A 16,655-nucleotide genomic window follows, 5' to 3' on the forward strand; every position below is an offset into this window, starting at 1 on the left:
TCAATTTTGGTGTATGGAGATACGCTCATTGAATTCATCAGGAGTTGGGCTTGCTTATATCTCAACTACATTTAGTTTATCCTTCTGTATGATTCACTCACTGCGAATATATGTTTTATAAAGACCATGATGGCTTCCTGTTTTGCTACAGATATTCTGTTTGTCAGGCTAGTTTTGTTTCGGTTGAAGGCCTAGCACTACATTTTTTCTTCTAATTTTTTTAAAGGCTTCTTTTAATTACCCTATCCTTTGCACACTCAAACTTCAATAGCTTACAATTTTTCACTTGATCAGAAAGCTGATTTAATTTGCTGCAAGGTTAAATGTTAAAGGTTTCAGACCTGTGACCATGAATTATCAAATTAAATTCAGTGCATTTAGTGTAATTGCTTTAGTAACTTGGGTGCTTTCTAACTACTCCCCTTCTGAATTTTATTTTCTGAAGGACAGGTCCACTAAATAAGCCTTGAGGGGTGCAGGTGGGCTAGGTTGTTCTTTGGGTTTCACCTGTGGGGTCGTTGGTTATCTCTTCCAGTCTGACCACATCCTGAAACCATGTCTGATAAGGCCAGCGCTGCTGACAAGTGGGAGAATTTTAACACCTGTAGGTTTCAGATGTTTAAGCCCAAATCAGTTTTGAAATAACTAGAAAGGGTAAGCAAATGGTTCACATTTCAAGCAGTTGTCAGCTAAATATGTGCACTGGTGTGTTAACGATTTGGCCAGGCACATCTTGACTGTTTAGCTTTTTCTTTTTGCCCTTAGAAGGCAGCTGTATAATAGGAGAAAATTTTAATCAGAAATGTCATTTTCATGGGTTAAACAGTAAAAAACTTAACTACAGTCCACAAATTATTTTAAAAGTACTTTCTTGTTTTTCTGAGGCAAACTGCTTGCATTCATTTTCAGCTCAATTACAATAGTCTCTGTAAAAGCTGAGAATATTCTTAATTCATATGGGTGTGTAATGGGGGAAAAATCTTTAAAGGGACAGAATACTAGTCTTACATGTCCTGGCTTTCGTTAGTTTAAATTAGACCTTTAGTCTCTCCTAAGTACAGAACTCCTGTTAATTTTAAGAGGCATATGTGTTCATTGGGAAGAGAACGTGTCCCATACAGACTTAGTTTTCCTTTAAATTCCCTTGGTTTTTTGTTTGTTTGCTAAATCTTTGATGTCTCTTAAAATATATTACCCTCCTGATAGCCATGAAGGACTTTTGGAGCTTCCACAATATAGTACATACTGAGGAAGTGGGTCTGGCCCACGAAAGCTCATCATCTAATAAACCATCTTGTTAGTCTTTAAAGTGCTACATTGTCCTGCATTTTGCTTCAACTACCCCAGACTAACACGGCTACATTTCTATCACTATTGTACATACTGACAACACTCATAAAATATTTCATCAGAAAATGTACCAACTCTTCAGAGTAAACAGTATATGTATAGAAACGCTAATCACCAAAATATAGTGAAAATTTCAGAAAGAACTAATACTACTGTAATCTACCATACAGCATGCAGCTGGCTTGCTGCACCCAGGCAAACTTCCATTTCCTTCTATTGGGGCCGTATTCCAGTGGATCAGCTCACAATGTACAATATATTGCAGCATCAGGGCCCAAATATCTTGGTAGGTAAATGTATAAAATTCAGACGAACATTGCAGATGGGAAAAAGAAAGCCTGTCTTGTATGATCTTTACAGTATTATTAAGCAGCAGCACCATGCATGGTGCTGTACTAGGGATCAAATGAGACAGCCTCCAGCCCACTGACCCACCTAATCACATCAATATATAAAAATCTACTTTTCCAGTAAACTAGAATGGCTTTTTAGAGTATTTTTTATGTGTTCACTTAAACAGATAATGAGGGTTGGCAGGATTACATTTATTGGCAAATGTCAATTTCACAACACACACACAAACTGACACAGAAAATTATTTCCATTGATAATAACCTAAGTTTACAAATAGGCAAAGTAAGAAAAATGCTACTTTGGAGCTTATTAGAGTTGTATTTAAGGATATTTACTTTGTACATTTTGATAGGTGATGGCAACAATTTGTGTTTTAACAGTTAAAGAAATTAAACTTTTTGAACCTCAACATTAAAAAATTCTCTGTCCCCTCCCATACGAATTTAAATGGATACAAATAAAAATACTTAAAAGTAAACATTGATATTATCCTAGCAAAATAAAAATTGAATTCTGCAAAGCCTAGGGAGAAGCATGAATAAATGGCCTATGCAGACTCTAGGAGCTCTTGACAGAGAAATGAAAATGCAGGTCAATTAAAGGCTTAGCATTAGGAAGAGACACCAGCATTAGCCGTCCAAGCATAGTTTACCAGGATGTACATCTCAACTTGTTCTGTAATGAAAACATAGTCAACACTTTTTAACCTCAGTTTAACCAGTCCAAGTTGGTGGTGATGTAGCTGGTTGAGATCTACCACATAGACCTTGGATCAACTACATTGAGGCAGAATATGTTACATTGGGACTTCACTAAGAGAAATGTCAAGGTAGCTAACCTCAGTGCCTTTTCAAACTAATTACCTTTCCCTGGACAAAAAGAAGCCTCACCTCATAACCAAAAAGGTTCCTCACTACAGATCCTGCTGGAAAAATTGTTCCAGTAAAAATACATCCTCCTCACGATCACCCACTCCTTCCCAAATTCCTACCCCAAAAAGATGGGTATATATCCTATTTCAGACCAGGGCTGGGAAAGAATTGTCCTAGAGAATACTCTCCTGACAGCTTTCTCGCTCTCTCTATTGGAGTTCCAGATGAGACGCTTCCATGGAGTTTAGCTGTGGCTCTGTCACACACGTCTAAGTATAGTCTGCAGCTGTGTGCTGTGTATGCTAACCATTTTTTGAAACGCTTTGGAAAGCATAATGCACTTGCAAGATGTACAGTGTATAAAATGAGAAAGCAACTTCGGTTTAGAGTTCTCAGGTTTTTCTAATCTGGCACTTACTGATGAGGACCAGATCAAGGAACCTGGCATCTGACTGCTCAAATTAGATAATGGGATTATGGGCTATGTCACATGCCACATGGGCACGGGATTATGTTACACCACCATTCTTACCAGGACTGGTGAAAAACACTTAAAGGAAGAAAGGGAGCAAGAGATGCAGTGTGATTTGGTGGGCACGGCACTGGATTGGATGTCAGGAGAGTTGAATTTATTCTCAGTTTGCCATTGATCTGTTGACTTTGTACAAGGCATTTCACTTCTTTGTGCCTCTGTTTCTCCCTTTGCACCTTTTGTCTGGCTTGTCTATTCAGACTATAAAAGTATAAATAGTAAAAAGTGCATACATCCCATCATTTGTTTTCCCCAAATTTGGGTGCTGAGGGAATTGAGGGCACTAAGCGCTTCGCAACATCAATTCCAGTGTGTCTTAAATGATAGAGGCAAGCAAGGAAAATGCCAAAGATTGTTGGTAATCTTACAAACTGTATATTGCTGGCACTGCTTTTGCATATGTGATGAAGTTCTGTGGCAATCTGGAGTGATTGTTTTAATACTTAACAGTTGTTACTGGAAGTAATTATAATCTTCAACTACATAGCATCTTTTATCTAAACATCTCAAAGTGCTGTCTGTGTATTAATTAAGCACTACACTATCTTGTCAGGTAGATGGCTTTACTATTGTAGTTGTTGTTATACAGTGATTTTCCCAGGAAACCAGGTCAGTTTCTATCTGACTGGTATTTTTTTCACATCACACCTGAACAGAACTGAGCAGCCAATGAAACAGCAGGAATTTGGGGATGGCAGTGTGAATGACCTTGCACTACTTATCAGCCAGCAAGATGTACTGGGCCAAATTGAACAGCACAAGCTGAGCTGACAGTTACATACTCTGGAAACATTCTGAATGTTAATTTTCCCAGTTGTAGATAGTCCAGTGGTATTCAGAGCAGCAAAATTTAAAAAAAAAAAAAAAAAAGCTTGGAGGAAAACAGAAGGATTTGTCATTTTTTTTTGTAGTGCATGAGGCGCAGCATAAACCAGCCTCGGTTCTGTCAGGCCTATCCATATTAGCACCTGTTACAAACACTCTGCCCCAGATTCATAGCTAAAGTTTTGCCTGACAAAGAACGGCAAGTCTTTTTGGAATGAGAAGGTCATGCTGGTGTTCAAAAGGTCTTTGTTGGAAGATGGAGGTGTTCCTCCTCAACAGTCCTTCCAGAATTTTCCACCTTAATAGTCAAGGCTTGCATTTGCAGAGTGAGTCCAACTAGACAACATCTCCTCTCCCTCAGCCAAATCAAAGACATTAAAGATATGTATTAATAAACCCTTATGTGTCTTGCCAGCAAAGGGTGAATATATTCCATCATTGGCTTCTACAGATAATCTTTCTTTAAAAATAAGGGTCACTTATTTGAGGAGTAACTGTGACAAGATCCTGAGCATTAAACAGCCACTTGTCCACCATCCTCAGACAATAGTGATTTGGCAAGCCCCTAATGTTTCAGGTAATAGCATCAGAAAGGAGGTATTCAAAATAGTTTGCTTTGCAAGACCCTGTTCTTTTTCAAAATATCACTAAATTGTTAAATCTGATTCTACCTCCCTGTCTGAAAAAGTCATATTAGCTTTGAGGAAGAGAAGCCCAATAATACCATTCCCTTCCGCCCAGTGCCCCAAAGGTTACGTAATAGCATCTAGTGGTGTCAAATAGATGCTTCATTCTCCTTGCATACAGAAGGCTTGTTGGGATGAGAAAATTGACTGGACAGCTGATGTGGAATATCTACTGCCCTGAACACTCTATTCCAAAATAAAAAAAGTCACTTTATTCCTGAATGTTGAGCAACTATTCTGGAATAAAATCAGTTTTATTCTGGAATAGTGTCCACCCAGTGAGCTGTTCCACAATAGTTTGTTCCGCAAGAACTATTAGGGTTAATTTCCCTGCATAGACAAGCCTTACGTGTAACACAAGTGTAATACAATGTTGGCACAAAATCTTCAGATTTGTTCATCTGGAGCCAGTTTTTCAGGGAGTCAGTCTCCTCTTCCTAAAGAGAGCAACACCAAACTACACATTAAAAGAGACTCTCAGTCTTTTTTCAAAGGGTCTGGAATTATTTCCCTGTACTTTGCCAGAGCTCTGATGGAGTAGATTTCAGAGTTGTTGCTTTTTTCCCCCTTTTTCCTACTCAACAGAATTCACTGAAGATGTGAAAAAGAAATTCCACCTTGCTGAGTGTCTTGGTATCTACAAAATGCTTACCAAGATTCCATCTCCTATCAGACAGGTCTACCGCTGAGTTTTAATGTAGCCCACAGAGCCATCTGGCTTAACTCTTCATTAGTGGGAGAAATGTCCACTAAGTGAAAATTAATGGTTCTCCCCTACTGGAGTAGTTGCCTTGATCCCCTTAATCAGGCCCTGAATTGCTTGCCTTGCCACACAGGAAGTGCAAAGAATATACCAATAGAGCTCATTCCTGATGCAGAGGTAACTTTCGATATGTCTCTTCTATAAAGCAAGGAAAGAAGAAAGTGTCCCTCCAAGTCAAAGGGTTGTCTCCAGCTGCAGAGGTCTGAGGGCACATGAACACACGTAATGTGATTTTTACCTTCAGGATCCTTGGCATTAGAGGCTGCCTCCTTCTGTTTCAGCAGCAATGGAGTCTCATCATTTTTAGCTGAGGGGACTGGGTTCATTAGCAGTGCAAGTTTTCGTAGACTTTCTTCTGTTTTCCTCTTGATTCAAAATTGTCCATCCCTCTCTTGCTGTTTCTCAGAACAAAAGCACCAAGGGATAAAGTCAATACAAGACCTCCTTGCCATAGTTGCTGTGACCTCAGTCCCAAGGGTTTTTGCTACCCGCAATAACTCTAGCATCAATTCAGATAATTAATTTAGGGGGGCTGCTTAATTTATTTTGTTTGAAAGAAATGGTCTGCTTGGAATTGTGTTAGCCTGACTAGACTTCTTATGGTTGCCACCAAAATGTTCAACATAGAGTCGGCCTGTGCAGACATTGGAGCCAGTTCCCCATGGAATTTCTTCATATCAAAAGAATAAAGAGAATGGGTACCTACATGTCCTCATTGCCTCTCAAAGTCAATTGTGCATGCAGTTTTGCTTTAGGAGCCTGTACTTTTGAGTGCTGCAATATCCCTTTTGGTTTTGCTGGCACCTAGAATTTAAATATAGTTCAGAACAGTATTAGTGACCCATTTCCAGGAACAGGGAGTTGTGATTTAGTATCTTAACAATTAGGCCATCTGTCATCATTCCTTTTGAGAGATTGAGACATAATTAACAGTTATCGCCTAGTTATAAACTTGCTCCAAAATTTTGCAGCGCCATCCCAAAACCTTGTTCACCTGGACATGATTGTCTGCAAGTTGACAACCTCAAAAGGGAGCCTTCTTGTCAAAGAACAGTCAATGTAAACCCAGAAGTCTAGGTGTTCCACACCTTTCCTCTCTTCACCGAAAAATGCATCTCTTCAAATTGCTGGTCTCCTATCTCAAGGTGGTTCCCTCTGCTGACTTCTGGTTTTTCACACTGCACCTGTTTCTTCTGCACTGGGGTTCATCAATTCCAGGACATAGAGACACTAATAAGTATGAGGCAGAACACCAAGGTTTCACTCTTGTGGGGAATTTGGAGTCCAGGCTGTTTCACTAACCAATCTCTCAGGAGTAGTGTTGAAGACGGATGTTTTATGGGGACAAAATGGCTAAAGGAAATTGTCCCTTTTCAAGACAAAATTAGATACAGAATGTTGTGCTACAAGCTGTAAAGAAAGGCTTGGTTTGCATTCTGGCGAGTGTCAATAGAGAGGCCAGTTAAAATTGAGTCACAGTTCAATGGTGGTTGGCAGTGAGCAACCCACTCTCAAGCTCCTTGAAATGTCCTGGAGAAGCTCATATTGGGGTGTGTGGCCAAATCTGCAGGGACTTTAAGCCGTGCACGAGGAAAGATCATGAAACCAGGCTAAAGTTTCTACTCTCAGAGGTGACTTGGAGACCTTCATCTAAGACAAGTCAGTCAAACTCAGCACTAACTGCCAGGAGGTGTGCCTCCTACCATGCCTGCGTCCCAGCACCAGTCACCATCCCCAGGGCCTAAGAAGAGGCATAAGAAGCAGAAATTACCAGTTCCCAGGATGCCAGAGCCCAGTTTTTCTTTGTTTGCAAACTGCCTTTTCCATTTCTTCAGTATTTGGTTCTGTATCCATACATGCCATTAGCTGTTGACCACTGTATAGGTGGAATACACATGCCAGTGGATTTCTTCCTCTCATTTCCACCTTCCCTCCTCATTCCTCTTCAGGGACTCCTCTCACAAAGTACTTCTGGGTCAGGAGATTCAATCTCTGCTTCAGTTGGGAGTCAGGGAGGATGTTTTACATGAGTAAGGTTTCCACTCCCATTATTTCCTAATCCCAAAAGCAAAGGGAGGTCTCAGACCTGTCCTGGACCTGAGACAGCTCAACATTGAGGACTCCAGCATCCATCACTCCCTCTCTGGATCTTGGAGACTGGTACACCACTCTCCATTTAAGAGTTGTCTACTTTCATGTGCCAGTACATCAAGGGCCCAGAAGAGCCTCAGGTTCATAGTAAGTGGCGAGGAGTCCTGTGGCACCTTATAAGGTTCTGAAAGCAGTTCTGCTCCTAGGCTGAGAAAGGCAATGCTTCCCTAGAATAGCAATAAGAGGAAGTTTGCAATCTACCATGACTTAGGGCTTGTCTACAATATTGCTTAAGTTGATGTAAATTATGTCACTCCGGGATGTGGAAAAAAAATCCCCCACACTGAGCAACAAAAGATATATCAATATAAATTGCTGTTTTCATGGCGTTGTCCATGGGAGATGCTCTCCCACCAACATAACCTCTCAACAAGAGGTGGGAACTATTACATCGATGAAAGAACACTCGCCCATCAACACCGTACATCTTATCAGACGTGCTACCATCAGTGCAGTGACACTGTGGTAGCATGGTGGGGAAGACAAGCCCTTAGCTATAGTAGTGATGAGCAGGGTATGAGGACCCGAACAAAGCAGAATAGTCCAGTCTTCCGTGTCAACTTTCACTAAGGCTGTGTCTAGACTACAGAGTTCTTCCCGGATACAAAAACTCCGCCATGCCCGGGGAACGTGTTTGCTCTTCTGACATTTTTTATGGAAGAGCAGATGCACTCTTTCAAAAGCCTTGTCTTCCTCATTCCATGAGGAAGAAGGGCTCTTCCGAAAGAGGAGGTTTTTCCAAAATTTGGTCCAGTGTAGACGGGCCAAATTTAAAAAAAGCCTCTTCCAACAAAACTATCAAAAAAAAAAAGCAGCAGTCTAGACATAGCCTAAGACACTGAGTATGCATTTACACCTTTACTGATACAGCCTTTGGCCAAACTGGTCTATCTTCTATGCTCAAATGGTTGTCTTTCCCTAATATTCTTGTGAGTCTGTAATTTATATCCCTTCCAGTTACAGATTAATCTTGTGCACCAAAGAAATACCATTTATGAGTAAGAAAAACTGTCTAGTCGATAGCAGTATCAGGCATAAAACCCAAAAGTCCTGCAAGCCTATCCCCTGCTATAATTACTAAACAATAATGGTATTATGTTGATCATGTTATACCATGACAGCAGAGCTTATAGCATGCGTTGCCACTATTGACAAATGTGTATCTGCTCATGGTCAAGATAATTAGATGATCACATGGTTTGCAAGACTTACCAAAAGTATAGCTGGAAATGCAGGCCTTTTTATTGTCAGGAGACTGCTCATAAAATTGAAGTCAGAGTGTCTGCCGGGGAGGGCATTGCAATGGTAGATGCTTGCCTGCGGAATTTGTTCCAGTTGGCAATCCATCAGAGCCTGATCTTGTCATATTGGATCACAGCCTCTTTGGTCTGGCTTTTCTGTGGCTCCTGGACTGTCACTTGGGAAACAACTTTTTAATTAACAAGGCTTTAGAGTAGCCTAGTAGATACTCTCTGTTATCAGCATATATTTTTAAATTAATTTAGTAAATAGTTTTGAGATGCTCTGGTGAGGAGCATCTTATAAATGCATGTGATTAATTAACAAAACCACACCACACACATACAGGCTACAATGAAATTAGTGGCAAAACTTCCGTTAACTTCAGTGGTGCTAGAACGTCACCTATCGACTTTATGCATACCCTCACATGCTCTAACACCAGAGCTATATTAGAATCAAGGTGGAACAGCTGTGTAACACACATATGGTCATAGTCAGTACTACACTTCTGGGGTAATTACTTGCACGTAACTAGCTCCTTTATATTTTTAGGAAAATATGTAAAATCTCACTTTCACTATGAAACAAGCATGTAAAATAAAGAAATGTGTAATTAACATTAAAATAGCTAGCCACGTGAAAGGAAACTGACTAAAGGTACCAAAAGAAGTGTATATGTGTTGACTAGTTGAGCTATTATTCTATGGTAACACTTCTACTCACCAACTACTTGTATTTTTTGAGTGCTTGTATTGTTTCTGAGCAACCTACGGTTTATTTTTTAAAATAACAGTGGCCAAAGTCTGGCTGGTTCACTGGGAGTTCATTGGTATATATTTGCAACTCCTGAAGCAAAAAAACTGATATTTTATCTTTAGAGGGAGTTACATTTTTTGAACTTATTGAATTTTTCAAAGATCAGCATGAAGAACTCTGATTAAATGCTTGCTTCAGCGTTTTAAAGGCTTCTTGTGTCCCTTTTGCCTAAGGAGATTGTACATTAGGATTGCTCTGTAAACATCAGATTTTACAGAATTGGCTGTGCATACCATGCAGAGCACACAAAGAAGAAGTCAAATGGCTTATCTTGCATTTATCAACTAGTTTATTTTTCATGTCAAAAAAGCTGTATTTTTACAAGAGCAGCTCCTACTTTGTAAACATTTTAATGGCTTCTGTTAAGTAGATCTGTCAATTTTGCAAACAATATTAAAAAAAGATTTGCATTCTGCCATGTGATCACATGTCTTAAGATGTATTTTATCCCTGAAAGTCCTGTGGAGGAGACTTGAGAATTTTTTTTTTAATGTGCAGGCACAGAGGCAATAGAGAATAGACACATTTAAGTAATGATGCATAATATCACCACTAGGGAAGGAGTATGAATTCCATCACTCTTGCATGAAGTCTTCTCAGAATGTTTGTCTGGCTGAATAATATGAAAACCTGTTTTCTACAGAACTAGATGTAGCTCTTCAAGCTAGGTGCCAGATGTCACAAACACAGCTACAAGTAAATTTTAGGAGGGCGTCATCATATATATGTATTCCTTGAGCATGTTGTTTTAATTTAAACATATATTATCATCATATAATGCTCTCTCACCCTTATCCAGGGAAATGTGATCTTTGTAAATTTAGCAAGATGTACAGTAATATGGTAGCATTTGAGGTAAAAATAACTTCTTTGAAAATGAACTCTTTCACTCTCTCAAGGAAAAGAGGCAAAGCCAGAAACTGATTTCCGAAGTCTTTCAAATTTTGTGGAAATTGAGATTCAGATCCCTACATCTGAACTCAGAAAACTGAGGAGTCCAAGAGCCAAACCTAGAACAGGCCTATTTTATGGTTCTGGTGTAACCAAGACTACACATTATCTTGAAGGGTATTCATCATCTAGGACTGAAATCTTGTGTAAACAACTTATGAGCCTTCCAGGACCACCAGACCAAGTCTTGATTTAGCCCTGAATCCTAGCATAAACCTAATCCATATATGAACCATCCCCTCAGCCCTTCTATGCTGTATTCATGCCATTTTGGCTAGATCTGAGTTATTTAAATTAGATGTAGGGAAAAGTAACTTTTAAGGAATGTCTGAGGGAAAATGTTATATTAAAAGTTAATCTGTGCCCACGAGAAACACAAACCCATGGATCCATAGTGAAGATATATATTTCTTCATTCTAAAGATAATAGAGAATTTGATTGTCATAGTTTTGAGCTGCTCTAGACTTCTCTAGGATATATCCTGTCATACAGTAACACTAGGTCCTCTCATCAGGATTAGCATTGGGACTGTATGGACCATCATGATTTCTCCTGCGCCACTGCCTCCAAAATATACAAAGGTCATTCTTCCTTCTTTCATTCCACCTACAGTGAAAGAAGCCACTAGTACAGAGGTGGACAAACATTTTAGCTCAAGGGCCACATTCGGGTAGGAAAATTGTATGGCAGGCCAGGAATGTATGGCTGTAGCAGGGTGTTGCAATGTGGGGTGCAGACTCTGGCCTGGTGCCACTTACCTCATGTGGTTCCAGGGTGGCAGCTCAGCAGGGTTAAGTAAGGCTCCCTGCCTGCCCTGGCTTCACATGACATGTCTGGCACATGACATGTCCAGCTGGCATGTCTTGCAGTGGCTCATGGGGTGGAGGCAGGTAGCCCCACGCTCTGCAGACATCCACAGGCACCACCCTCGTGGCTCCCATTGACTGTAGTTCCCTGTTCCTGGCCAATAGGAGCTGTGGGGAGCGGTAACTGCAAGTAGGGGCAGCACATGGAGATTCTCTGCCTCCTCCACAGACCACAGAGATGTGACACCTGCTTCCAGGAGCATCATGAGTAAGGATGTTAAGTATCGTGTAATTGACTAATCAAGTAGTCAATGCATTGACTATTCGATTAGTCGATAGGGTGGCACTCCCCCTTTGAAACACCACTGCAGTGTTTCATAGTGGCAATGCCGCACCGAGCTCAGGATTAGCTGGGTAGTCCCCAGCTGAGTCCAGGCTCCATGTGGTGATACCCCTTTGAAATGCCTCGGCAGCCTTTCAAAGCAGCAGCACCACACAGAGATCCTGGGCTCCATGCGGCACTGTCCCCTCTGATAGAGGCAGCAAGGTGCGGGGGAAGCAGCTAGTTGACTATCCTGTCAACTAGTCCTTAACATCCCTAATCATGAGGCTACAGCAGGTAGGGAGACTGCCTTAGCCTAGCTATGCCCCCGGACTAGTAATCCTGTGGACCAGATTAAAAGTCCTGAAAGCCCAGATACGCCCCACAGTCTGTGGTTTGCCCACCCCTGTACTAGGATCTCTGGCAAGCCTTTGGAACCATCATCATTCATGCTCATGGGTTTTTGATTTGTTCTAAGGAATTCCCTCCCTGTCCTAAAAGTAAACAAAGATGCAGGGATTGACTTGCGCATCACCTGATAAAATACTATCTACAGGTTACATGTGAACGGACTTTGGTGAATATTTTAAATTTGTTAATAATTTTAGTGATCACAAAAAGTGCCACAATGCCAATATTTATCCACAGAAAAGAGACAGCATGTACACGCTTTCCCTTGCGCTCTGTTCGTGTTCCTCAGTCTAGTTCTGAAGAGACCCCCTTTCGAGGTAAGGAACGAAGCATAGACCCATTCAAGTCTTTGGCCTCTGCTGAGCACAGCTTAGTGCAATGGGCAATGCTGCTTTTGTGATTATGGCAACAATACTGTGGCTTCTTACCTCCTAGGAACTAAACAAACTTAATTCATTTCACACTAAGCACTGAATATCCATCAGATATAATTAACTTCTGCACACAGATCCTAAGATGCATTCAAATTGTTTCCAAGATGTGAAAGTGCCAAAACTCATTAGCATGCCTAAGGGCAAGCCAGTTTCCCAGAATGTATAGGGCCAAATTCAGAGGGGTTGTGTAAATTGGTAGATGGCAGATTTGCTTACTCTCAATTATGCTGCCTCAGACCTGGTCACGCCCACTTAATAATGTGTAACCTGGTATAGCTAAGGGCCTGCCTACACTACACAAATATCCAGGTTAGCAGATGAGGTTACATCAGAATTGTCTCCTGTCCTGGACACAACATGCTTTAATTTATATGTGACCTACCTATGTCGTAACAAGAGCATATGACCAGACATGTCCAAGGCTTCAGCCCTTTATGTCTCCTTGTTACAGCACAATTCGATTCTCTCTGCAATACAAACATTAACTATGTTGAAACAATATGAAGGGTCAACTGTGATGTTCTGGGGTTCACCAAGACCTGAAAGGGGATTCGGTCACCATCTACCTTGTAACACTGGGTGTCTTGTAGCTGTGCAGCTTTGGTACAAAGCTTTGCTCTCCCCTACCCCACAAGCCTTCCTCTGGCTCCCTACTTTTGGCAGACTGCCAGAACCAAACAAGTCAAGAGGTGCTGCATCTACACTGAAAGGCAATAGGGCTAGAACCTTGAGTCCTGGTTTGACTCTAGTTTTGGTCCTGGGACTCTGGGTTCAAGCCCTTTGTTAGCATGATTTGTGTGCAGATGGAAGGGGGGTTAGGTCAATGGGAGAATTCTCCCATCAATCTAATGCTGACTACTCTGAGGGGTTAGGTCAGGATAACCACGTCTCTCGGAGAAGGGGGGATTTTTTACATCCCAGGGAGACCTAGTTATACCAATGTAGACCAGACCTCTGGCAGTCTCATTCAGCGTGTGACTTGTGTATCACAGCTCGGCATAACAAGAAGGCATACATTTAACCACGTTAAACTAGTCTTTGAATCTAGGTCTCATTTTTTATATTGTGAGAACTGGAATGTTTGGTAGCTCATCTTGGGTTCTGAGCTGAAAAACAGAATCACTTCTAGGCCAATTGAAAATGGATAGGCCAGTGCTTTGAAAACAGCTACGAGATATACTGTTGATTCCCAAAGGGTCTTACAGTTTAGTCCACCAAAATTAGGGTGGCTTGTAAGGCAAAAGTTCTGTTAGTGGCTTATGTCTAGGCCAGTATCTGGAGCTCTTGACACACTGAAAAATAGTTTCTGCAGTTCCTTGTTAGATCAGTTAATTGCTCAGCCCCTCTCTCTTCTTTGATTACTACTCATTCGTTTCGAAGAATAGGGATCTCTGGAGATTTCAGTAGAAGAAATTCTAATTTACTTACTAGGAATTTGAATTTTCCAGCTATAGTGTATTGCTTCCCTAGATACACATTCACTCTCCCTCTTTTACTGCTTCTCTTTGCAGTTTTTATTCTAGACAAGGGGACTGAATCAGAATGGGATCTATGCCTCTTCTTTAATAGATTCAGTCTAGGAACTGTTGTGAGCATGCATCCAGGCATGTGACCCCTTACTGAGCTAACTCCTTCTAATGGTTCCTTGCCCGCACAGTTCCATGTGTGTGGATCTGTGAAGCAAGTACAACCAGAGCACGCTAGTTATGGGTATGGTAGATAAGCTAGTTTACTCCTGTTTGGCTCATTCACTGCATTTTTCTCTCACACAAGAACAGCATGACACGTAATAACAGTCCGCAACAAGCTTGGGGAGTTAGCCCTTTAGAAACTGAAGGATCAGAAACCCAAGTGTCTTTGCCCTCCTAAGCTGGTGAGCACTTCTGGGTCTCTGGCCAAAATGTAAAATACAACAGTATGGTAACGCTTGCAGTAGCATTATATTCTTTCCACTGCCTGTGGTGTTACCATGGGTATTGTTGCAGATTAGGTATTGCAGGATTCAGGGAGGTAGAGAACAAGGGGGGCAAACAGGATTTAAAGGGGAAAAAAAGCAAAAGGTCTTATGATTTTTTGAGAAAAACCTTTTAAAGTCTTTATCTGTAACAGGATTTTTCCTTAATCCATACTCTGCTAGCCTAGGGTTTGATTATGCTTTCTTTTTTTAGTGTCATACCTACAGTATGCAATTTTTCTACATCTTTTTAGATGGCTTGGGTACTTTTCAAAAAGTGGTCTCTCAGATTCAGCACATCTCAAATTAAGGCTTCTGATATGCTAAAATCTCCCTATTTTCAGGGTCCTAAAGTCAGTGTTGTCTCGTAAACTAAAATTAAGTAAAACAAAAATAGTAGGGAAAATAGTTTGACTTTGTTTTAATCTCTTTTAAAGATGTGAAGGGGAAAGGCTATGCAGTGTATGAATGTTGATCAGTGTTGCTGTAGAGAAAAGCTCACATGAAACACAATCTATGTCATCCGCTAGACCAGGGATGGGCAAGATCCGGCCCACAGACCAGATCCATCCCACCAAGTCTTTTAATCCAACTTGCAGCCTGTCCCGCTGGGACCCTTGGACATGGAGCAGCTCCGTGCCACTCCAAGTGCTGACTGCTCATTGTTGTTGTCTGCACCACGCGCTGCGGAGGGGAGAGAAGCCTTGCATGCTGTTTCCACCCCCAGCACATCTCCCAGCTCCTACTGGCTGGAAAGCTACATGGAACAGCCAGCTGCTTTGAGTGGTTTGTGGCTGCTGGCAGGCACAGAGCCTGCATGAGGGTCCCACTGGCCAGGAACTGCCTAGGTAAGTGCCTCTTGGCCAGCGCCTGCCTCTGACACCCCATCTCCCGCACCCCAGCTCTCTGCCCCAGTCACCATCCCCTCCTGCCCCAGGTTGCCACCAAAACCCTCTGTACCCCCCATGCAAGCTGGGAGCTAGAAACCACCCTCTGCCAGCTGCCACTTCCAGCCCCGTGCAGGCTGACAGCTGGCAGCCCAGCATGAAGCTGGAAGCAGCTGGGCTGGAGCAGCCCCTACCTGTGGCTTGGGAAAAATTCCTGCCCAGCTGCAGCAGGCAGAGGATGGTCCCCCACCTGCCCCTGTTCAATCAGTTAACCTGGTAAGCTTAATGTTTAACCAGTTAACTAATTAAACGGGATTTTACATCCCTATCTCTTGTGTTATGTGGCAGTTTTGAAATAACCTGAATGGCTTATTGTGAGAGCAAATTGGGGATAATGAGCGTGTTTTGTTCTTTGTGATCAATCAAATCTAATGTCTCAATTTGATCATTTTAACAGCTCTTTTGGGGCATGGAAACACTGAGGATACCACAGATGAAGCTTTTGTCACCCGATCTGTAACATCACAAGAGGAACAGACATTTCAGGATACCCTCCCCCCTTCTGGCTCAAACTTCAGACACACAGCACAGAGCAGTTCTAACAGGTGAGATCGGCAGAATGGATGGGGTGTAAGTTTAGCAGTGAAGCGTTTTAGCTTTTGCAACTTGTGCTGTAACTCCTATGCTTATACAATTTGCAAATGATACCAACCTGGAAGGACTTTCAAGTGCTTTGAAGGACAGTTAGTGTGCCGATTCTATTTTTACCTTCCTGTGTGATAGACCTTTTCTGGTAATTTTGTAATAATTAGATAATACTGTACAGGTTGCACTGCCCACATCCGCAATTCTCTGGTCCTGCAACATCCACGGTCCGGCAGGACCACAGATGTTCCTTGGTCAGAGAACCCTGGTACCTAGTGGCAGGAGGGCAGTCCAGGAGGGGTCAGGCTGAAGCAGTAGGATGGGGCAGGGGCTGGCAGCAGCCCACAGCACCGGGGGTGGAGCCAGTAACAGCCCCTGGCAGCTCCCAACAGCCTGCGGCACTGGGACTGGGTTGGCGACAACCCGTGGCACCATGGGGCCAGGGCTGGGACCAAAACCTACAGGCTACCACAGAGCAGGAGCTTGCACTCTTGGCAGCCCGCAACAGCGGAACCAGGGCTGGGGCTGGCAGCAGCCCCAGCAACACACGCTAGTGCAGGGACAGAGCCTCAGACAGCTGCGGAAATGGGACTACAGGCTGCCATGGGGCTGGGATCGGAGTCCAAGCCTTCAGCAGCCCCCAGCAGCCCAAC

The 16,655-nt window shown here is 42.2% G+C and overlaps 1 protein-coding gene across 4 annotated transcripts in view; it reads left to right on the plus strand.

The window, feature by feature from the left end:
• The window catches only part of WDPCP (WD repeat containing planar cell polarity effector), a 259,086-nt gene that overhangs the window by 216,147 nt on the left and 26,284 nt on the right, over window positions 1–16,655 (plus strand). For all 4 annotated transcript variants that reach the window (XM_075925595.1, XM_014569024.3, XM_075925597.1 and 1 more), the window contains one exon: window positions 15,815–15,962. In XM_075925595.1, coding sequence (XP_075781710.1) covers window positions 15,815–15,962 — 148 coding nt within the window. The remainder of the gene's footprint in view (window positions 1–15,814; window positions 15,963–16,655) is intronic.

This window comes from Pelodiscus sinensis, chromosome 3 (assembly GCF_049634645.1).
Source record: "Pelodiscus sinensis isolate JC-2024 chromosome 3, ASM4963464v1, whole genome shotgun sequence".
Taxonomy (NCBI): domain Eukaryota; kingdom Metazoa; phylum Chordata; order Testudines; family Trionychidae; genus Pelodiscus; species Pelodiscus sinensis.